This window comes from Platalea leucorodia (assembly GCF_965183815.1).
Source record: "Platalea leucorodia genome assembly, chromosome: 19".
Taxonomy (NCBI): domain Eukaryota; kingdom Metazoa; phylum Chordata; class Aves; order Pelecaniformes; family Threskiornithidae; genus Platalea; species Platalea leucorodia.
The window spans coordinates 2,581,489-2,603,841 of NC_138841.1; the positions used below are offsets into that span (position 1 = coordinate 2,581,489).

The 22,353-nt window shown below is 56.6% G+C and overlaps 3 protein-coding genes across 3 annotated transcripts; 1 reads left to right on the forward strand and 2 right to left on the reverse strand.

Annotated features, from left to right (window-relative positions):
- Positions 1 to 2,653: 2,653 nt before the first annotated feature.
- On the reverse strand, positions 2,654 to 6,971 carry CTSE (cathepsin E; the record flags this gene model as incomplete). Its single annotated transcript, XM_082329921.1, has 9 exons — positions 2,654 to 2,818; positions 3,051 to 3,149; positions 3,257 to 3,398; positions 3,492 to 3,614; positions 3,876 to 4,075; positions 4,171 to 4,289; positions 5,242 to 5,359; positions 6,119 to 6,275; positions 6,913 to 6,971. 9 exons carry the CDS (start codon positions 6,969 to 6,971, stop codon positions 2,654 to 2,656), a joined length of 1,182 nt encoding a protein of 393 aa, XP_082186047.1.
- Positions 6,972 to 10,850: 3,879 nt separating this feature from the next.
- Positions 10,851 to 16,730, forward strand: RHEX (regulator of hemoglobinization and erythroid cell expansion). Its single transcript, XM_082330109.1, has 7 exons — positions 10,851 to 10,996; positions 11,549 to 11,726; positions 12,688 to 12,789; positions 13,424 to 13,512; positions 14,385 to 14,498; positions 14,875 to 14,936; positions 15,291 to 16,730. Exons 3-7 carry the CDS (start codon positions 12,773 to 12,775, stop codon positions 15,495 to 15,497), a joined length of 489 nt encoding a protein of 162 aa, XP_082186235.1. The 5' UTR covers positions 10,851 to 10,996; positions 11,549 to 11,726; positions 12,688 to 12,772; the 3' UTR covers positions 15,498 to 16,730.
- Positions 16,731 to 18,601: 1,871 nt separating this feature from the next.
- On the reverse strand, positions 18,602 to 20,803 carry AVPR1B (arginine vasopressin receptor 1B; the record flags this gene model as incomplete). The annotated part of the gene is made up of 2 exons (XM_082330431.1): positions 18,602 to 18,909; positions 19,825 to 20,803. 2 exons carry the CDS (start codon positions 20,801 to 20,803, stop codon positions 18,602 to 18,604), a joined length of 1,287 nt encoding a protein of 428 aa, XP_082186557.1.
- Between the last annotated feature and the right edge of the window lie 1,550 nt (positions 20,804 to 22,353).

Genomic DNA, 22,353 nt, shown 5'->3' on the forward strand with positions numbered 1-22,353 from the left:
GAAAAATCTGTTTTTTCCTGCCACGAGGCAAGCGCGGGGAGGAGCTGGGATGAGGCAGGAGAAGCACCTGAGCCAGTTCTCATCGGTGGTGGGTAAAAGGCTGACATTTCCCCGGAGCAGGTTTCTTCTAATCCCTGTTTTCAGCCTATTTTAATCGTGCTGCTTCACCTTTGCCCTTGCAGCAAGACTTCGTTGTCCGACCTCCCCCCTGACTACTTCTGTCCTCGTTCCTCTCCACATGTCCCTCCAAGCCCGGTGGGATGGACATTGCTCACCCGGTCAGATGATCGATGCCTCTCCACGCCAGTGGAGATGGGGTTTGCAGTTGCGTTGCTACAGCCGACGCCTGCAGCCACTTCTGCTTTCGGGCAGGAGGGGCCGTACCCATCAGGGCACCCAGCCCAGGCTCAGTGCCGGCTCCGACTTTTGTTTGATTTCACAAGAAAAGGGCTTTTCCCAAAGCTCCTGCTCTCCTTACTGCTCCTGGTGTGAGCTTTGCCCCACATGAAGGCAGGGGGAGCGGTGGTGTAGAGGAGGTGATGGCCAAGACGTCGCTCAGCAGCTCCTGCAAGCACAGCTACAATCCTGTCCTGATTGCCTCACCAAGTCAGCAATTTTGAGGAAAAAAGCGTGGGTTTTGTGCCCTGTGACTATGAGGAAGATCTTGCAGCTAGGAGATGATGAAACACAGACTGAGGACTGCCACGTCCAGAGGAAAGGCTCGTGTGGACAAGGAGAGGACGGGCTGTTCCCTGCGGCAAGGCTCGTGGGGCAGTGAGAGTGAGGGAAGGGGAAGAAAGCAAAAGGCGTCCAAGTGACTAAACTGCTCCCTGCGGCTGTTCGGCCACTTCTGCTCCCCAGGGGACAGAGGGAGCCTGGTTGCTCCCTATGGCGATGCTCAGTGTTTGCAGGAGCAACATCCCCTGGTCATCCCCCGTGTGTGGGGAGGAGGGCTGGAGAGGACCCCCCGACACCCACCGAGAGGGCGTGGGTGTGTTCTGGGATCTCAAGAGCACATGGCACTGGAGCCGTCCTGGTCGAGGCCAGGCTGGGCCACGTCTCACTGCCGGCCAGTGTTCGGGGACACCAGGTGGTCCCTCGTTGTGCTGGGGAAGCTGGATGCTCCCCTAGTGCCTACGGCTGCGGTGATGGGCTGGTGCCCAGCAGCACCTTGGCATGCTAAGAGTTAAGCTGGAAGAGGGAGAGGAGACCTTTGTCCAGCTGCCCCTGCACCTTATCTGCACCGTGCCTGGGGAAAGCACAGCTGAGGTGAAGTCAATACCGGAACCGGTTACAGAAACCACATGCTGGTCAGTGGCACAAACAGTGTTTCTGAGTAAGGCAGATATTTTCTTTTATTGCAAATGACAAGGCTAAGCCGCAAAGTGTACAACCAGATCTGAATTTTCCAGTGCTCTCAGACCCAACCCTGAGGTCTGCTCCGGTCTGGGAAAGATGCAGCAGCCACGAAGCCTGGCCCCGGCCACGGGAACCCCGGCACCTCGGCCTCGATGCCAGCCTGCTGCAGGGCCTTGCTTCAGTGTCAGCCAGGAAAACTGAGCAAAGGCACAGATAAAAATAACCCTTCTCTGTGCTTCCCGTTCTCACTGCCTTCCATGCACGTCTCGGGATGCGTCATGCATGAACCATGATTGCTCGTGCTTTCTCCTGCATCCCTTGCGCTGTCAGCAAGTCACATGCGCTGCAGTGATTCACGGGGAGCACCATGGCCGGCAGCACCCCGCAGCCCCCCGCAGCCCCCCGCCGCTGCCTGCAGAGCCTGGCAGCTGGTTCGCCCTCTCTTGCTTCCCCCAACGGCATCGCCTTTGCAAGTGGCCCAGGGATCAAAGCAAAATTCACTGGAAATCACCAGGAGTTTTGTGGCACAGAAAGAGCCCCAGGGTCTCTCCAGTCTCATAGTCACCTTCTTGTTTATCAGCATGCTGAAGCGACACGTTTTCCCGGTGAATTCGCTGCTCCCCCAGCCCCTGCCCGCAGCGGTCGCCTCAGGCTCGGCGGGGAGCTCCGGGATGCCCCGAGCCACCTCCTGGGACTTTCTGCTCTACGTGGGCAAGGTGTCCTCTTCTGCCAGTGTGGAAATCCCAGCTAAGGACCATGGAGGCTGATCCATGCATTTCAGATCCAATGCATTTCAGATCCAATGCTGCCCAGGGGCAGCAGCATCTCCTGCACCGCCAAGGCTCCCTCCAGAGCGGGGAGACTCCGGTAACACCGAGCCTGCAGCCCTGGCAGTGCCGTGGGTGCACCGAGGCTTTTAGCTCACCGAGGAGGAGGGCAGGGGCCAGGGAAGGAGGATTTAACACTCCAGTGTATCCCAGCTGGTATCTGCAGGGTTCTGCTGTGCCAATAACAACACGAGCATGGCAGGTTTTGTTTTATTAAAGCTTTATTGACCCATTTTTAAAAAAAGAGAATCTGCAAAGCAGATCACAGAGCTGCTCAAGACACTTCTATATTCATTATGAAATGGCTTCCTGGCGTGGACCAAACTTCTGCTGGGCTCTTCAGCTGCGGTCCCTGGGTGTCTTCATCACCCCTGGGGACACTGATGCAGTGGTGAAATCCCCTGCCCTGCCCAAGGGCAGCAGCCTGGTGTCTCCATTCCCCTCCTGCCCCATGGGATGCCACAGCCCTAATGGATGGCGGGGGCCAACCCCACCCTGTTGTTTCCACGGTCAAAGACGGAGTAAAACTGACGGATGAAAACGTCACCCAGAATCCAGAGGGGGCCAGCGGGAGGGGTGATGTCCAGCCCCTGGAAGCCGCTGGTGCAGAAGGCCATGCCGTCGCTGTACTCCTGGGGAAGGAGAATTGCAAAGCTGGGGATGAACCCGAGAGCCTTGTGCACACGGAAGCCTGCAGGAATGGTGACTGCGGGTCCCGTGCACGAAGCAGTGGGGCTCGTCACCCGCCGAGATACACAGCTCAGCTCCCGGGGTGGCTTGGGGCCACCCTTGTCTCCAGAGCCACTTTTCCAACCCAGCGGATGGGAACGGGGGAAAGTGGTGCTGGCGGAGCCGCAGCCATACCATGAGGGTGTAGGCTTGGGCACTGAGCGTGTAGGGGAGCCCGTTGATGGTGAAGGTCACGTCGGGCATCATGTTGAGGTTGCTGCACTCCACGGCGTACTGTGAAACAGCCGGGCGGCTCGGTGGTGCTGCTCCACGGGAGGTCCCTCCCGGCGGGGTGGGGGTCCCAGGGCTTTGCCCCCTCCTCTCCCCACCCTCGCTCTCACCTCTTTGTCCACAGGCACGGCACCGATATACCCTTGCAATTCTTTTATATCCTTGGTGGGACCTGTGATGAGTGATGTCCCGGTGTCCACGATGGCCTGGCAGCCGTTCATGCAGAAGACCACTGTCCCACCCAGCTGGATGCTGGATGAGGAGGAAAGAGAGAAGGACCAAGAGGGACTTTTCCTGCTCCCCCGCCCCAGCCCAACAATTCCCTCCCTGCCCAGCACCACTCACTTGTCCAGCTGGATCTGCCAGTACCCTTGCTGGGTGACTGGCACCCAGTTCAGGGTCCCCACGAAGCGAGAGGGGTCAAAGCCACCAAAGAGCAGCTCTCCTCCCAGGGAGGATTCGGGGTTCCTGGAGGGAGGAGGAGGAGACGTGAGGGATTTTCTCTCTTTTACATTGCATTTTAAATGGGTGGATTTATACCCACTCTCTTCCCACAAATGCCTGGGGTCATTCGCTTTATTCCTGTAAGGCCTCGGGTCCATGATGCTCGGCATGGTACCAAAAAACTCTACTATCTCAATCAAACATCCTTATTTTAGCAGCCCCCCCCTCCCTCCAAAAGCAATGCCTGAGTCTGAGCAACAGTCTGGAGCAAAGCCATGTCCGTACGTGCTCATGTAGACGGAGAACATGGGCAGCTCCACCAGATTTTGTGCCATCATGTTGTCAAAGACGGGAGTGATCCCATCCACGGCCAGCGAGGGGTAAGCCAGCCCCAGGATCCCATCAAACTCGGCATCCAGGAAGGCTTTTCCCGGCTCGCTGACGCTCTCTGCAAACTGCTGGTTGTTCACGGTGAGGCCCTCGACCTGCGGGGAGGAGGAGGAGGCTCGATGGTGATGCTGAGTCTGTAGGCAAGTCCCAGGCACGTTATCCAGAGCAGGAGAAACCAGAGATGACTCACGACTACTTGGTCAGATCCGATGACCCCTGTCAAACTGCCAGTGCCGTACTGGATGGAGAAGGGGGTCCCTATCGCCTGGTACGTGCTGGACCGTGACGGATGGAACTTGGCGTGCTCATCTGGGGAAGGAGATGGGAGCTATCACCAGAAATGCTATTTATCTGCACGGCCATGGATGCCCGGAGCCCTCACCACAGCTGGCGGCAGCAACCGGCCGCGGAGCAAAGCGATGGGGCAACATGGCATCGCCGAAATGCCTGCGTCACCGGCATGCTGCCGAGGGAAACAGCTGCTCCTGAGACAACAGGGCGTGCTGGCGTTTTGAGGAGGGATAAAACTTCCCCCATTTCAATCTGCCTGAAAGGTGTGAGGTTTGTTAAGGGGAGCGGGATTAGCTCATGCAGTGTTTTTATGAGACCTGAAAATCAGCACTGCTGTTCCCGTCCCACAGACAGAAGCAGCCCCACGGGCACTGCTGTATCCAGCTATTTTCCCCGACCCCCCTTGGGCTCTGTTGGAAGCAGTGATGAGCTCTGGGGCTGCTCGGAGATGCTCCGTGTCGTCCCGGGGCAGCAGGGCTGGACTCGCTGGGGCTGGCTTATTGCTGACAGCCCGAACAAGCCCGGTGCTTGTCACCCGCCGAGCCCCCGGGCAGCCAGCCCAGAGCCACGCTGTGGCCTCTGTGCCTGCCTTGTTCCTGCCACCCAGCCCCTTGCTGACAAGCTATATTATGTGCTATCATCTTTGCTTGTTTGTTTAAAGGCTTTCCCATAAGAATGGACTAAAGAGCACGTCCGATATCTCCCACAGGCTGATGGTGCTGGGTGCTGGTGGTGTGATCGCCGCCTGCGCCTGAGCAAACAAACCCGCCGAGGCTCCCCTCGCTCACCCCCGGTTTCTGTTATCTGTGTGTGCCTTGGAGGGCTTGGCTGGGCGGGGAGGTCCCCCCGAGGGCCCTGGGCTGTGTGCGCTGGTGACCCCACAGCCTCTCTGGGGCCACCCCGGGGCTGTCACCCGGGGTCCCACCGCAGCCGGCCAGGGGGGACGGCCGGTCGGGGAGCCCCTACTCACCGCAGGCTTTGCTGACGCAGTAGACGGACGGCACCCAGAGGTTGGAGGAGCCCGTGTCGAATACCACGGTGAAGTTCTGGGGGGGGCTCCCGATGGAGATCTGCCCGAAATACTCCATCTAGCAGAGAGCGGAGCTGTTAGCCGTCAGCACACCAAGAAATCCCGGCAGAGGAGAGTCTGTGCTGGGGCATCTGCAGAGAACTGATGGGGTTCAGTGCAGGGGATGGCTGGCACGGGGGCAATGTTTGATCTGTCACGGCTGCATTGTGCCAGGTGAAATAAAGGAGCCAAATATTTAAGGAACGACAAGGCAAGGCGAGAACAAACGGCAGGACGGCGGGTGCAGGTGCCATCCTCTTCCTGCTGGATTCAGCGGGAAGGCTGGGCCCCGAGGGGACCCTCGTCAGCGGGATGCAGACAGGGCTGGGGCTTTGGGGACGGGACCCTCACGCTGCTGGGGAATGGGAAGAGCCTGGGGAACACCCTCCACCTCTGGCTCTGGGTGCTTTGTGGTGGGGTCTTCTCTGATGCCTGTGATACATGTTAGTTTTGGAGGAAATCTGTCTCCTCGCTGCATGCCTGAGAGCACCGCAGGCTCGGGGAGTGCAGCAGGCAGGGAGAGGGCTGGCAGCGCCTGCCATGAATGTGGTCCCTTGTCCCCTCGTATCGTCACATTCCTGGGAACAAAGGACCAGGCAGGCAGCGAGCCCTGGCACGCTGGGGCACTGGCTGCAGGCATGCCCCATCAGCAGGCGTGGGCTTAATGGGAAGCATTTGGGCATTGGGAACCGCTCATGCAAACTAATGTGCTTTTGGGGTGTCTGCGGCATGCTGCTGGGACTCAGTGCCCCTCAGCCCTCGGTGCCACCACGCTTACGTCCAGGTAGTTGATGAGAGGCTCGTTGGCCTCCGTGAAGGCAGTGCAGTCCTCGCTGTACTGTACCATGTCGAGCTTGTGGGCTTTCCAGAAGTGGGAGAGCTGCCCACGGTCCCGCAGTGACTTCCGCAGGGAGCGGTGCCGTGTCAGGGTCACCCTGGGGGAGCAAAGGCCCCGGTCACTCGCCCGGGGCCGCGGATGCTGCAGATATCGTGCAGCCCCCACGTCCACCCTGAGGGTCCCAGTGCCACCAGGATGCAGGTCCAGAGCCTGCTTCCCTGCATCCCCCGCTGCAATGCTTTCTAGCCGAGGCACAGCAAAACGGGGCACTTGATCTGCTTTAGGAGGCAGCAAATCAAGGGCAAAGCTGGCAGGAGAGCCCGCACGCCCCAGCACAGGCCTGCTTGCAGCAACGGGTCAGGCAGGAGCTCAACATGACTGATGGAGAAGGACCCTCAGGCTGGAGAGGGGACGTCATGCCGGCATTTTCTGCCCCGTCTGTTTGCACAGCCCTTGGCTGCAGCCGGCAGCTCACCCTGCAGACCCCACCGCAGCCCACTGCCGCTGATGGGGTCTGCCCGGAGCGATGGAGATGGCCACGGAGCCGACGGTCTGATGGGAGCAAACCAGCAAAGCCCCGTGCGGTCCCCACGCTCCCGTGCAGCCGCAGGCTGTCCATGCCGGGGGAGCTCAGCTCTGCACGGTCACTGCCACGCTCGGCGCTGGCAGGACGCTGGGAGCGAAGCCCCTCCGAGAGCCCAGGGAGCTGGGGTGCACCCTGGGGACCCCCTTACCTTTTCAAGCTGCTGGCCAGGGAGAGGCAGAGCATGGTGAGGAGGAGGAGGCGTTTCATGTCAGCGGCTTGGCAGCAGCGCTGGCCTCGGCCGGGATCTGCAGGTGCGGGCAGTGCCGCAGCGTTGTTCTTATACCAACGGGTACACCCTCACCCCGGTGTACCAGCGCCCGCGATAACGCCCCTTTCAATGTCAACATGGGGCTTGAAATGGAAATGAATCACTGGCCACATCCCAGGCGAGGCAGAGCGAGTGCGCCGGGGTCAAGTTTGTTTTTGTGGGCGAGGGGCTGGCAGCAGCAGAGCAGGATGGTGCATGGGGACCCGCCGGGCGCTGGGCAGGGGCTTGTGTCGGCTGCTTTTGGGGGCAGCAAAGGTCCCGCAGCAGGAGCAGAAGGGAGTCTCCATCCCGGCGCCAGCCCCTTATCCACTGGAAACACAGGGCCCAGCTGAGCTGGTGGCACCCCCCAAATGCTCCGGGGGAGCGTTTCCCCTTTCCTGTGCCCCACAGCTGCCCCCGGGGACCTGCCCGTGGCCATGGGGTGCCCCACACCCTGGCGGCTGCGGGGGGGCCGCAGGAAAGGGATGCTTTCAGAGCGTGGGGCAGCTGCTGAACAAACTTTAAAAGGCAAAGACTAATCAGCAGTGATGAACTGCCCAGGAATCTGCAACTTTCCCTTTTAAATAGCGGTCAGGGTCATCAAAGCATGGTCGAGAAGAAGCGCTTTGCATGGGAGACAGTTACATGTTGCCTTACAGCCACTAATGGGCTCTTCCCCAGTGGCTGATTTTTGTTTGACACAGGATGGCCGTCTCATTAAGCCTCTGTGAATGCAAATAAAAAATGCTAATGAACAAATAAAGCCTTCAGATAGGGAGGGGAGGCGAGTGGGGGGAGGCGAGGGTTTTCTTGCTGCCACCATCTCTGACACGCGGCTGAAGGCTTGTGACGATGCTGTGTCGTCCCGGTGGGTTTTTTCCGTGTTTATGGCACTATAATAACTGGTCATGGGTGCCACAAAGGGAGGTGTTTTACGCAGTGAGCACCGGTCATGTAATTAATGGGGTTTAGCACTGTGCTGATCAGTTTTCCGTTTATCCCGGTTAGTCTATTTTATCTAATTAAAGTCCTCGCCTTGGGAAATTAAAGTCCTTGTCTGTGAGGCGCAGGTACTGGCGGGGCGTGAGCCCAGCGTGGCCACCTGAAACCCCTAATGGGCTAATGGGGAACAGCCTGAGAAAGAGCCGACGGGTGCCTCCTGTTAGGGGGGTCTCGTCTCCCCATCCCTGGGAGCTGCTGCCGGGTTCCTCCTCTCCGTGGCTTTGCAGGGAGCTTAAGCTTAAAAAATCTCATCAAAAGCTTCTTCGGCGTGAGCACGGAGGCACGGGGCATGGCAGAGTCGACGCTGGTGGCAGATGCAGCCGTTTTTTCCAAGTCAAGTGCAAATTCCCTGCATTTCCCCTTGCCCAGGTTGGTGGCTGCAGTATTTTTTACTGAGTAGCTTTTATACAAAGTTATTATCTATTTCCCTTTTAAGGTGCAGTTTAATGTACCGGCCTCTCTTCTCGTCCTAATCACAGAAGGGATTTAAAAAAAACCCCAGACCTTCCTAAAACAAAACCAATTGCAGCAAGTGCCAGATCAGCTGAAAGCAGCAAGTCGAATGTTACGGATATGGTTTATAACGCGAAAATCCTGTAAGAAAATCCAGCCTGAAGGGTCGTTGGGCTTCTGAGATAAACGTGAGTGTGAGCTGTAGCACAGACAAGCCAAATACTTAAAGCGAAATAGTTTATTTAGTGGAAAAGATCCCCAATTGGATCATAATAATCTGCGAACTCGTGACAGTACATTCAGTGTTAAAATATGAAGATTAAAGAAATATGGAGGCCAAACCTTTCATTTAGAAATGTCTGAAGTTAAGCAAATCTATTTCTACTTTTATTTAGTTATTTTAAAAGTAATTTTAAAACCCAAACTCTTAAAGGCAAACAATAGCTTATTTCAAGTCTAATGAAATGCTTTTTTTTCCTCTTTCTTTTGGGAGCCAGTGCAAGGCTTGGCCATATTTGTCCAGAAAACTGGGAGAAAAGGCTTTGCTTCATATGCACTCAGCTATTTCTTAGTGTTTGAAATACACTGCATAGGCACCATGTGCAATACAGGGCGCCCCTCACCTTGGCAGGGGTCAGCCATGCCGCTGCCCGTCCCTGCCTGCCGCTGCCCGTCCCTGCCTGCCGCTGCCCGTCTGCCTGCGCCGGCGCTGCCTTCACGGCACCTCCCGATGTGGCGGAGAGAAACCAGCGTGACAGAGCAAAACATGCAGAATTATTCATAAAACTGGGGGCCTTTGACTCCATCTCGTTAAGAAAACAGTAGAAAAAGCACTTACGTTCAGTAGAAATGTAATGAAATGTGACTGCCAGCTACTGGCACTTCCCAGGTCTTGTAAGTAATATATGGCCTATATATAGTCCTTATTGCTTCCAGGCAGTAGCTGTCGTGAAGCGTCTCACCCCATCCAGCTTTACATGCGTGCCCTCAGATACATCTGAAATAGGTTATGCACCTTGTGCGGAAAACACGCCTCTTGCCGGCTCAGCGTATGGTGCTTTACTCATTTAAGAAACCTGCTTTCAGGCTAAAAATATGTTATCTGTGTTCTTTTTTTATATTTCCTTTAGTTTAACCACTTCTACGATTAGCTCTGACTGATTGAAATCGCACTCGAGTAGCATTTTCTGAAAAGCCTTTTTTCTGTTTATCAAATACTTCTTCCACCTGTTAATCTGTTTATACATCACTGAGCACTTGAAAGAGTGAAACCCTGCAATAGCAAACACTTTTTAAAAAATAAATAAAAACAAGCAAGCTTCAGTTAACTATTAACCTGTGGCACAGAAGGTGTGGGTAAAGCAGGACTAAAACCCCCTGCGAGGGAGCTGATGGACGGCGCGGTCCCAGGGGCTGGCAGGCAAACGTGGGCAGCGACTGACCCATGGCAGGGACGGGCAGGGGACCCCAACTCGTGGTGCAGCTCCTGGGGGCGAACCCCGACGGCGCCCAGCAGCTGAGGGTAGGTAGAGTTTCTCAGGAGCCGGTCTTTGCCTTTCGAAAGTCCGGGGGGATTCACTGAGATGCTAGGGTGTTATTACCCCGGGAGAGGATTGCTATGGGAGCACGGGGGTGATGGAGATGTTTGGGCACCATCCCCAGGGGTCAGGGACCCCACAAGAAGGGGGGGTCCCTCGCTCCCTGCCCATCTCCTGCCAGGGCAGAAGCACGAGAGGGGTCGGGCTGCTGCAGGGCAGCAAAAACACTGTCTCAGTGTGCGAGCTGCAAAAGCAGTTCCTATGGAGCAGTGGCCCAGCGCTCCCCAAATCTGCTGCGAACCGACGAGAGTGGGTCTGCCAGTCTGCTGTTTGCACCCCGCTGTTATTAAGTGATACCACGAGTTACTACTGACCAGAATTTTTTTCCGGAAAATGGGCGGGTGGAGACCCATTCACCCCCCAGCAGACACCAAGCCATGCCAGGCTCTGGGACCATGTCCCGTATGATTGAAGATGTTTTACCCCTATGGAAGACTTTTACTTGGAAGCACCCAGAGCACTTTTTGGGTGGCAGCTGAATTGCTCAGGGCTGAGCCAGCTCCGCTGCTGCTGGGCAGAGCTCTCTGCCCCCGGGGACTGCTCTGCTCCACCGAAGCTCAGCTGCATTTTAGCACAAAGCTGCTGGAAGACGGAGCAAGAGGGAGAACTGCCCGGGGGATTACAGTGTCCCCAGCCCCAGAGCAGAAGCGGCTGTAGAACAGCAGAGAAACACCCAAATATATTTAAATGAGCCCGTTGACAGAGGGGAAGCGTCATGGAACCTCGCGTGGGCTCGTTCCTGCCACCGCCATTGGGGTTGAGCGAGACCGCATCCGGCACCGAGCCGGCAAGCGCTTCTGCACTGCTGGACCCCCGCGGCTGCACGGCCACCGAAAATGCTGCCGAAACGTCCTTAATTCCTGCTCCCTCCAAGGCCCTGGCTGCCCCAGTCCTGCGGGAAAGGGAAGGTGTGGAAGGCTCTGGTCCCCCAGGTAAGACACTACTGGATATTGCACTCCACCGGCCTTTGCAGGCGATGCCTCGGAAAGCAGAGGGGTCGTACGTCAGGATGAGAGCTGGGATGGTGCCCGCGGCCAGGGGATGCCTGCAGGCGTGCGTCGCTGCCAGCCTGAGCTTTAGCCTGAGTTTGGGGCAGCAAGGCCTGACTGAAGTGGGATTAACATAATCTGAGGCATTCTCGTGATTTTGCTTACCTTTAGATTGAGCGCAGACGTCTTGAATTCGCTACTCGGTAACCAGCCGTGTAGGAGCTCTTTACAAGCCTTGATTTCAATGGGGCATCTTGCCTGAGAAAGGGTTAATACGTTGGGGGCTGGAGGGAGGGAGGCTCACAGCAAGTTACCTGCTACACCAAAAAAGCACATGCGCTGCCAGTGTCTTACTAGCTGTTATCTTCAAAATAGATATTTCAATATGCATATGCTTATCGTCTCTTCAATCTCGCCATACCCCCTCTCAGCAAAGAAGCTGCCCGCTACTGATATTTGGATTTGAGTCTTATTTTGCAATTTCCTTTTGAACAGCTCATTTTTCAGATCGTTATCTGCTGCAGCAGCGGCTCCTGCCCCACACTAGGAAACGCGCCATTTGAGAATGACAGCCATTTGAGAAGGATATTTGGGGACAGAGCAGTTCAATAAGGGAGGGGGAAAATTCCAGCAAGAAATGGACTTTTAGCTTGGCAGTTGCCCAACTGTTTGGGTAAGTGGAATTTCGCAGGAGATTGGTGAGGCTATCGGAAAAGCTTTTGATGAGTTACTCTTAGAAATGTGTCATAGAGGAAATTATAGAATCTGATCCACGGAATGGATAATGCCTTTGCTCTAACTATCAGTCTGTCTGTCTGTCAATCATATTATTATGTCTCCTTTAATCATCGTATCAGAGCTTTAGTTGAAGATAACCTCCCTATGTTAGCCATTTATAAACAGTAAGTATATAGGCATTGAGTGAAAATTTAAAGTGCCTTTTTGCAAGTGAAAGCTCACAAAATGAATGCCCCCGATTGCCGTCCTTTATTATAGATCTCTTGAATATTATGGCCAAAAGTCCCAAGCCGAGGGGTCCAGTTCAGGCATAGGTGTTTTCTAATTATGTGCTTTAAGTCCCCTTAACTTCAACAGGATTTCAGCACTCACCTAAAATTAAATCCAAGGTGTTTCAAATACAGAGGTGTTGAAGGGCCCCCAGCCTTTCTGGCTGGATCTTGACCGATGCAAGAGCCTGGCGCCAAACCCGGGGTCGTCTTTTGGTTACTTTCTTCTATGTTTTTTTTTTTTCCAGATTATTGCTATCAAATCTTTTTTGTGGATTAAAAAAAAAAAAAAGGCAAGAGTGGATTAAAGCAAGAAGAATAAATTTCGGTTCTTATTAGCGCCGCGGTGGAGCCCAGAAGCTCCACTCAAGTATCAGCTATGACCGAGGCGGCAGCGTATAAAGCCATTAAGCTCAATGATAGTGGCAGGGGGAGTCTGTGGCTGTGCAAGGGGTGCGTAGCAGAAGGAATCGCACGTACAGTAAGAGCCTCGCGCAGAGGGAAGGCTGGGTACCTTTATTTTACGTTTGTAATGTCAGACCACTGCTTTCAATTGGCGAGCCTGATCTTCAGTTGACGTGGAGCAGCATGAAGCTCAATGGGACCATTTTGGTTCATTGCCACCAGGGCTAGCTGCCTCTCTCTGTCCCCGACGAGACCTCCAGCGCTCCGCCGGGCATCACACCGACCACCGAGACGCCTCGCAGGGAGGATGAGCACTTGCGAGTGGTGAGTACAACGCCCCGGGGCTGAGCTGCAGGTAGCCCTTTGCAGCCCTCCTGCAGCGAGGGAGATGCTCTAAGATGGAAGGATAACCGCTGCTACGGGGCACCTCTCTGCTCGGTCTCCCCGTCCTCGCTTGGCCGGGCTCTGGCTGCGGGGATGCTGTGCCGCGGGGCCGGGAGCAGCGGCAGAGCGCGGGGATGCTGCAGCCCCCGTCGCTGGTGCCACCGCGCCTGCTTCTTGCTGTGCTGGGGACAGTTACGCCTTGTCCCTGGATGGCCGCGTCTGGCAGACGCAGGCGCGAGTCTCAGAAAGGGCTTGGGCTTTTGGCAGGAGCCACGTTTGTAACTTCTCTCTTCCAGCAAGCGCTGCGCACCCTCCCGCTGGCAATGAGGCTTTCGAAAACCCTTCTTAAGACGGGCACCCAAAATTGAAGTGCAAGGAGCACTAGTCATTTTTGAAAATGAAGGCCCAGATTTTTGGGCACATCCCCTTAAAGACAAAAGCAAAACCAAAAACTGTACCAGCAAACCTTGGTCTAAAACATGCTTTGAAGCAATGGCGGCCAAACAGTACGTGAAAGATTTAAAATAATGTGCTTATTCCTTTCATTTAGACAAAATATTTTTCTCTTGTTCAGGTGGGTGCTTGTTGTCATCTCAGCTGTCACGTTGGTCCTATACGCTCTCCTCTTGCTGACACTTTACATCATGCTGAGTCGGAAAATAGGTAATTTACTGTCTTGTCGGTTGTACCTGTTGTGTTCCTCATTCTTGCTCACAATCGTCCAGTTCAGAGACTGAAAGTCATTTGCCCAAAGCTTCAGCATCCCCCGGTTTGTAAAGCACAACCGAGTCCTTGCTCTGGGTCTGGATCTCGCTCCCGCTCTGGGGAGCGACCGGCACTGCTGCGGAGCCCGTGCGGGGCGAGCGCGGGAGCCGGGCCCTGCCAGGGACCCTCCGGACCCCCGGGTGGGCCAGGAACGGGAACGGGAATGAGTCAGGACAGGGATTATCCATCAGCGTCACTGTGCTGTGCCGGGGGGCCAGGCTGCCCGGCCAGCCGCTGTGCGGGCAGCTATCAGCGGTGCGGGCAGTATCGGATAGGGTTATACAGCCTTTTGTTGTTTCAAAACCAGTTTCTTTTATTGCTCTTGTTAGTAAAGTGGTGGAAAAATACTATCAGAATCAATTTGCAGAATATTAATTCAGATGAAGCTACAATTTCCAGCAGGCAAATCTTTCACGCAAAACTGCTGCCCACATTTGTACATAAGCAAGCTCTGCTTGGCCCCGTGGGTCAAACTAATTTCGAACTTGCATGGGAAGAGGCCTTGATGCTGTGATTTAACACTGAAGTCTTTCATTGCAGGAGAACAGGGCACGCACTTAATCATCTCAGTAATTGAATTGATAGATATTTGCCCGCTCCAGTACATAATAATAATTACTGCCGTGCCAGCGGCTTGCGCTGAACTGGCTTTGCGGTGGGGCAGTGCTGGGGCTCGCGGAGCGGGTGGGGGTCCGTGGGGCACGGTGCGTGGGGAGCATCGGACACAGCCGGCGTCTCGGGCGGGAGCGAGGAGCTAACTCGCCTCTCAGTTGCAGCCAGCCATTCCTGCGGCAAGCAGGCGAGCAGCAGCCCTGCAGCACAGCCCCAACAGCCTCCGACCTCTTCAGCCGGAGGGGAAGGGGTGCAAAGACCGACCTACGCAGGTAAAGGGGGATCCTACAGCAACGGGGTTTTCTCCTGGCACATGAAAATAAATGTATGGTATTGCAGTTGTGCAATACTTTCTTCCTTAACCAGCTGTGAAGACCCTCACTGCTGGCCTTGGGGTGGAAGAGGGAGCAAGCGGCCGGGCGAAGGGCAGGCGCAACAGCTGCTCGCAATTCCAGTGGCCTCCTGCCTCCTCTGGGCTTTCCCTGCACGGTTCCCCAAGGGCAGGGGGATGAAGAGGGGAGGGATCACACTGATGCTTTTTGGATTTTCAATTTTCACTTTCGAGCGCGTCTGCTTTTTCTCCCTGATTTCTTTTTTCCTTTAACCCCCCAAGTAGTGATGGAGGTGGTAATGTTTCCTGTTTTTAAGGGAGCAGCGACACGTCTTCGGAGACCTCAGAGGACTCAGACAGCAGCCCTTCCTGCTCGCAGGTACGGCTGTGGGCAGAGAGCCTTTGCCAAAAGCAACCACAGCCGCAGCAGCGGAGGTGCCGGCGCCGTGTCCGCACGGCTCCTGCCCAGCTCGAGACCCACGGAGTAGCAACGGGGGGGCGAATGCATCGAATCGTGTTGAAATACCGGCAGTGAGGCTGGGGCTGGGGTGATGGCTGTCACCTGCCGTGTGCAACGTTCCCCATTTAGAGGGCAGCATCCCCGGGGGCCAGGGAGATCCCTGGGCACGAGCCAGGCACCTTGAACGGTCGCACGCCTTTGTGTGCGTTCAAGGGCAGAGCCGCCCCGGGTGAACGCTGGTGCCTGACCTGGCATTCGTGTTTGCTTCTGCAGGGCCCTCTCACAAAAGAAAACCTCAATTACACATCCCTGGTCTTCCCAGGGAAAGGCCGTGGGTCAGGCTCGGTCACGGACTACGAGAACATGAAGACTGGGGCGGACTACATCAACGTGGACCCAAAGAAGAGGAAAGTGGATTTCTGGCCCTGCTCCAGCCCCGTGACATCCAAGTCCATCGAGTACACCGAGGTGAAGCTGTGACTCCCGGGATGCCGCTGGCGGGGTTTGGGGTCAGACCGCCACGGGGACGGGGAGATGCCCCAAGCCCCTGGCAGCCGCACGACCAGGGCTTCCCCTTCCCCTCGCCTCGGTCAGTGCCTGGCACGGGCTGACGCCTGCCGGCTTTTATTCCTTGTAACACTCTAACCCGCCGATACAATTCGCTTGGTATTTTACTTAAATGCACCACTGTTCCTGAAGGCTGCTGAGCGTGGGTTGGTGCAGGGAAGCGTTCCTCCTACCCAGGCTGAAATGTGCTCTCCAGTTTGGGTGATGGCCCTTTTTCTCATTTCATGAAAGCAAATGAAACAGCCCCCCCTGCCCCTCCAAATGGGATGTAGTTCGGGGAGGGAAATGCAGTGGTCTTCAAAAATACCCACTCGAACTGGCTGGCATCTCCTCTGAATCATGCTTTCTTTGCTGATCGCTGTCATAAAACCCTTTTAAATATAGTTCCTCCACCGGCTTTGCCCTCGCTGCCCAACAAGCCCTGATTCATCGCCCTCCCCTGCACCCCTTTTCCTCTGATGCTCAAAATGTTTCCAAGTCCCCGTCACCTTCAGAGCTGTCGCTGGGGCTGGGGTGGCCGCGCGGGCGGCTTGAGCCCCGGCCACGCATCGGGGGGATGCCAGGGCCGGGGGAGGAGGGTGGCCCCACCGGGGGGTTCCCTTGGCCGGCTGAGAGCCATAGCCATCAGCCCAGCTGGCAAATGGCCCAGGGCTTCCCAGGGGATTTATATCCCCCCTCCTCAGCTGGAGGGTCTGGGCTGGCTGCCGGTCCCTCTGGGCTGTGAGGGGTGCAGGACTGGACCACAGGTCTCCATGTGAGCGTAGGCAAGTCAAATCCCTCTGTGTCTTAGGGGGAGGGATGATATTCCCTGTCTCCCACCTTTTGCTTTTGCTGCTTTGTCCCTGCACCAACTGCCCTGGGTGCAGGAGTTGGCCTCTCCCCAGCCCAGCGGTGCCTGCACCCAGCAGAGCTGGAGGGGGGTCTGTGCCCCTGCCCGCACTGTGGTCTGCCACCCCCTTTCACATTTTCCTTAAGTATTGGGTTAATTCCCAGGGGACTTGGAGTACAGCACTGCAATTTTCTCTAACAAAACTGAGTTGGGGGCTCTCCCGCTTGCAGAGATAAGCTCGGGATTGAGAACTGAATGTGCTGGGAAGGCAGTTATCTTCTCGGAGGTGCTGCTGCCCCTGCTTGCCGGTGATTGCATTTGCCAGGTCACCTTCATGCTCCCGAGGTCTCGGAGAGCCGGTGCCCTGCCGGCAGCCGGGGCTCGCCGTCCTCGCTCTGCCACAGCAAATCGCTGCTGCAGATGGGGACCGGTTCCCTCCCATCGCTCTGCATTTTGTTACCTATGATTATTCAAGAAATAAACTTTCAAAGTGCTGGGGAAGGGGAACGGTGCAATAGCTGGGAGCTCTGTTAGGCTGGTGGAGCTGCTGCCTCCCGGTGCAGCCCCCCTGTGTCAGGGATGGAGCCGCCCCAAGTGCATTTCCAATTGGCTCAGCAGCACTGTGCTTTAATGAAAGGTTGCGAGACGATTGATTCGGTATTGATCCCGGGGAGGACTCTGAGGTCGGTTTTATGACCTTATGGTGCAGATCTGGCCCAATTTGAAGGGCATGTGAAGGAAAATGTTCAAAAAGCAAACAATTTCTGGGAAACATTGCTAAAGGCCGGGGGAGTTGGGTTTATGCAACTGGAGATGAGGTCAAAACCAGCTAGTGGGAGTTTCTGGAAAAACTGATTCAAATGCTTGGTGATTAAAAGGTGAAAATAATTTAAGATTTCAAAATACTCTTAATGTCTTATTTTTTGAGATTTAGCCTGTAATAATAGAGAGAATAACACACCCTGCTTGTTGGGAGTTCGGTACCTTGCTCGCTGGGACACTTGTACGTCCTCCATCAGCAGCTTTTGAGCTCGACTCCCAGAGCAACTGGATGCTCTTGCCTGCCTCACTCATGCTTTCTTCTGAAACAAAACAGCTTCTGGGAGACCCACAACTCGCAGGAAGGAGGGCAGGGGCCAGGCTGGGACTGCAAGGCCATGGCTCATTCATGGCCACCCCTTCTCTCTGCTCCCCAGTGCCCTGAAGCCATCTCCGAGCCCCGGGTGGTTTCGGCACTCTGATCTCTACGAAATAAGACAAAAGCAGCAGCAATTTGAGAGCAGCTCTTTAATGGGATGCAGCAGCTGTTGAACAGCGCGGAGCAGCCCTGCACAGCGGCTGGGGACTGCGAGTAAACCTGATGGAAAGTGCTGGGGCACGGAGGGAGGCAGGAGCTGCCTGGGCAAGCTGGAGCCGGGCCAGGGTTCCTCCGAGCAGCTCTTTGGTGTCAGGGCTGCGTTTCGGGTGCTTGCACCAGCACAGTGCGATGCCGCTGTGCGGTAGCAGGACAGCTGTGCACAAAGCGAGGGGACGTTCCTGCCCCGCGGCTTTTGCTGCAGCCCCGTCCCTGTCCCCGGGGAGGTGGGCAGGGGTCTGGCTCCGGAGCTGCCTGTCAGCAGAGGGTACCGCCACGCCGCGCCGCGGGGAGAGTGCTGTGCCCCAGGGCCTGGGAAAGCTGTGTCCGCATTTGCTGCTCTGCCAGCAAAGCCCTGAGGATGGGAGATGAGTAAGTTGCTTGCAGGGAGCTCTCGAGCAGATGTAGCCACCTTGCCTCCTCCTGTGCTCAGGCTGCTTTGCTGGCATCTGTTAAACACCCAAAGCTCGAGTCGCTCCACGAAGACACACTGGTGCAGCAACCCCCGGGTTGTGAGACATTCCTGGAGGAGAGCAGCCAGGCAGTGAGAGGCTTCCTAGCGTACGAGGGAGGTGGATGCTGTGGTCAGGCAATGGCTGATGGGGCTCTGTCCATCTTCCCCGATGCACACAGCAGATGCAGTGTGCACAGTAGCAAGCACAGAAGGACAAGATGGACAGTGATGCTTTCTGGGTTAAGCGCCCAGCTTTCTGCAAAATGAGAGCCTACCAGGTGGGGAGAGACACCTCTGCAGTGACAATGTTTGTGCTGTCACATCTGGTGGCAGCTGTCCTCAGCAGAGGGATGCACCCAGGGTCCGGCCACCGCTGCAGCCTAGAGCGTGCCCGACTCGGTCACCACCTCCTCACAGGGTGGGCAGGAGTCCTTGGTGCTGCCGCCGTGCAGGGGGAGGCCGGCGGCGCTGGCGTGGTGGCTGTGACTCAGGATGGTGGTTTTCCTGCTGCAGAGGCTCCCGGTGGAGGCCTGTCGCCGCAGCGCGGGCCGGGGGCCGCCCCAGCAGGACAGGCAGTGTGCTGCGTTCTGGAGCAGATGCCCGCTGAAGAACATGTAAATCCAGGGGTTGCAGCAGCTGCTGAGGCTGGCCAGCAGCATGGTGATGGTGAAAGCCACGTTGGTGGACTCTGGGAAGGCAAGGGAGAGAGCTGAAACATCCACCAGGCTGGGCATGGTCTGGGCAGGGTCTCAGTGTGCAATGGGCAGGACCCTGGGGGCTCTCTTTGGCTCGGACACGTGTCCTTTGTCCCATTCCCATTCCCATCCCATCTGACTGGCATTTCTTTGGGTAGGAGAGTTTGCAGCGCGGCAGGCAGAGCCAGGCTCTGCCCTTGGCTGAGGGCTGCAGATGGGTGATGTACAGTAACAGGGATGTGCTGGAGCTCGTCCTCAGGGAGAGTGCCGGGAGATGAGACCCAGCAGCTTTTGGACGTTCCTTCAGCCTGTTGGCTGCCCAAAGCATCTCCCAGAGGCCTTTCAATCTTGGATAAAGTTCCTTCTACCAACAAACAGGCTAGGAGAGCTACTGAAAATTGCCAGAAAAAGTCAACCTATGAAATCAGAAATCCACTTCTGCAACCTCCGCAGCTGGCTCAGCAAAAGCCTTAGGGGCACTCAGTGCTGCATGCAAAGAAGCTGCTCCAGCAGCACGGCTGCTCCGCGGGGCAGTCCCGGCGGAGGGGGGAGCAGCAGGCACAGTTAAAACCCTCCGTGCAGTCACATACCAGACACAGCAACTCCTGAAGCAAGTTCCCACGTGAGGGAAGAGACACACAGGGCAAAGATGTTCCCACAACATCTTTACAATGGTCAGAAGCCATTGATTTTCAGTGTTTTTTCTGGTGAAAGCAATGATTTGACTCTGCAAACTTTTCTATAAATACTACTGGGGGGCAAATCTGTAGCCTTCCCCATGATTTTTAAAATGACAAAAGAAGACAGCTCTTGTTTGTGAAAAATGCAACGGGCATGCTGCGTGCCTCGGGTGCCCGGGGCTCTGCGCCTGCTGTGGGCTGCAGCCCGGCATCCCCACTGCTACTCACCGTCATCAGGAGCATCCTCGTCCCACACCGACCACATCTGCATGCTGAAAAACGGTGCCCAGCAGGCGACGTAGGCCACCACGATGACAAAGGTCATCTTCACTGTGCGGATCTTGGCACGGGAGATGGTGCGCACGCTGCTCACCCGCGAGGGCTGCCCGCTGGGGCATTGCCCGCTCTTCTCGGAGGAGCGGGGAGCAGGAGGAGCAGCTGCTGTGGGTCCCCCTGTGCCGGGGGCACCGCTCTGGGTCTTGCCCTTGAGGTTCTTGCAGATCTCGTAGCAGATGAGGCTGTAGCAGACGGTGAGGATGCCCACGGGCAGGATGAAGATGCACAGTGTGGTCCAGGTGATGTAGGCTCGGGCTCCCCACGGGTACCTGAAGTCTGCCCAGCAGTCCAGCACCCCCGAGCCCTGGCGCACCTCCCGCAGGGAGAAGATGAAGATCTGGGGCAGGCTGAGCAAGCAGCTGAGCAGCCACGTAGCCCCGATCATCACGTAGGCCTGGCGGCTGGGCTGCTGCAGGGTGCGCAGCGGGTGGCACACGGCCATGTAGCGGTCCAGCGTCATCACGATGAGCATGTAGGTGGAGGCGAACATGCTCAGCACCTGCAGGTACTTGACCGCCCTGCAGAGTGGGTCCGGCCCCAAGAAGCGGTACGTCACCTCCCAGATCATCTGCGGCAGCACCTGAAAGAGCGCAACGCCCAGGTCAGTCAGCCCCAGGTGCAAGATGAAGAGATGCATCCGGCTCATCTTCTTCCTCAGGCGGTACATTGCCAGCAGCACCCCCACGTTGCCTACAGTCGCTATAGCCAGGATGGTGGCCAGCACCCCGATCTCTGCCTTGGCCAGCTCCTCATCCCGGGTGTGCAAGAGGGTCAGGTTGGGGTCCCCTGCCAGGGTCTGGGGGCTCAGCAGCCCCTGGCTGTGCCCAGGCCGGCTGCGATGAGAGCTGTTCCAGCCTTGGCCTGGCTCCATCCCTTCGGGAAGCTCTGCAGGAGCACAGGCAGCTATAACGCTGGCCTCTGATGGCCTGTTAAACCCTTCCCTGCCTCCCCAGGGCTGCGCTCTTGGGGTCAGTGCTGCCCCGAGCACCACTGCACCAGCTCCTCTTCCCCCGGCCGGCGGGGCTGGACATGCCTCCTCCTGCAGTCCCCCCCACCGGCGCAGGTTGTCACCTCCTGTCCCTTGTGCAGCTCAGCATCACGCTAATCCTGTGCTGCGCGGCTGCAATTCCCCTCTCTGGCTGGGCTGCTCTGTGCAAATTTTCCCGATAAGCAAAGAGGTGCAAGAGCCTCTGGTTCAGTCCTTGATCTTTCTTTCGGCTGCCCTAAACATTCCCAAATCCCCATTTCTCCCTGGACTGCTCATCTTGCACGTCCTCTCTCCCCGCTGTGCTGGTAAATTGAAGGGGGAAGAGGGGTCCTCTTTGTTGCCTCTTTCTAGTGCAGCAAAAGTAACAGAAAGCGCTACAGAGGCTGCATCTCTTTCGCCTTTTCATTCCAAGAATAGTAAAAGTCAGGTGAGCGGTGCCAGAGCATCCGTGTCTCTGCGGGAAGCGGGGCGGCCGTCTGCTGGCGGTGGCTCTCGGTCGCTGTGTGTGCGCGTGTGAACGCTGCCTGCCCAGGTCTGGGCTTTATAGCCTGGCAGCCCCCCTCCCTGGCTGGCCCCAGCCTCCTGGCTCCGCCACGCCGGCTCTGCCGCTGCGCAAAGGGCAGGGGAGAGCGGGTGCCCCTCCTGCCGCTCTCTTGGGAGCTGCAATCCCTGGGCTTTGCCAGCGGCTTTTACCAATTTGCAGTTTCTGGGCAAGAGGCGAAGGCTGGGAATCCTCCCGTCCTTGTCCCCAGCATCCCCTCTTCTTGCAGCGTCAGGGCTGGGGATGCTCTGCCCTTGATTTGCACTGTCCCTGCTAGTCAGACCCCGCCGGATCTCTGCCCTTGGCTTCTCCTGGGCCAGAAGAAGCAGCCTCTGTCCCGAGAGCCTGGGCATGGAGGGACAAGGGGGTGTGGGTCCACCAGAGCAGCAGGAGTCAGACATCCATCGGCTTTGTGCAGCTGGGTCTCAGCCCCGCAGCAAAGTCGGTGGAAACATCATTTACTGGCACCACATCCTGAGGCTGCCTGGCTTGATCTGCTGTGTCTTTCCTTCTGTGTAGGAAGGGGATGGAGATTGTCCCTGAGACATGGCAAAAGCCCAAGTCTGCCTGCTTAGTCCTTAGCTAACCACTGCCATTTTACTCCATCCGACAGAAAACGACCCCGAAGGTGGGGAGCAGATCCTCCTGCTCATCCGCAGAGCCACCTCTGCCTCGGGTCATCACTATTTGCCCCATCTCTCATCCACACAGAGCCTGGAAAAAATTCAAGGGAAAGGACAAGCTGATGGGGAGAAGTGAGCTGAAGAGGCCCCGGCAATCGCAGACTTCATGCAAAGGTGTGGTGTGAGCCAGAGGGAAGGCGATGGACAGCAGAAACACCCGCCGTCAAAGGACGAATGCACTATCATCCGTTGCGTGGCTGCAAATACAG

What these genes read in the sequence shown, in the direction of transcription:
- RHEX (XM_082330109.1), top strand. An exon ending in CATGCTGAGTCGGAAAATAG is followed by an intron (nt 13,513 to 14,384) that starts GTAATTTACTGT and finishes CTCGCCTCTCAG; the next exon opens with TTGCAGCCAGCCATTCCTGC. An exon ending in GCAAAGACCGACCTACGCAG is followed by an intron (nt 14,499 to 14,874) that starts GTAAAGGGGGAT and finishes CCTGTTTTTAAG; the next exon opens with GGAGCAGCGACACGTCTTCG.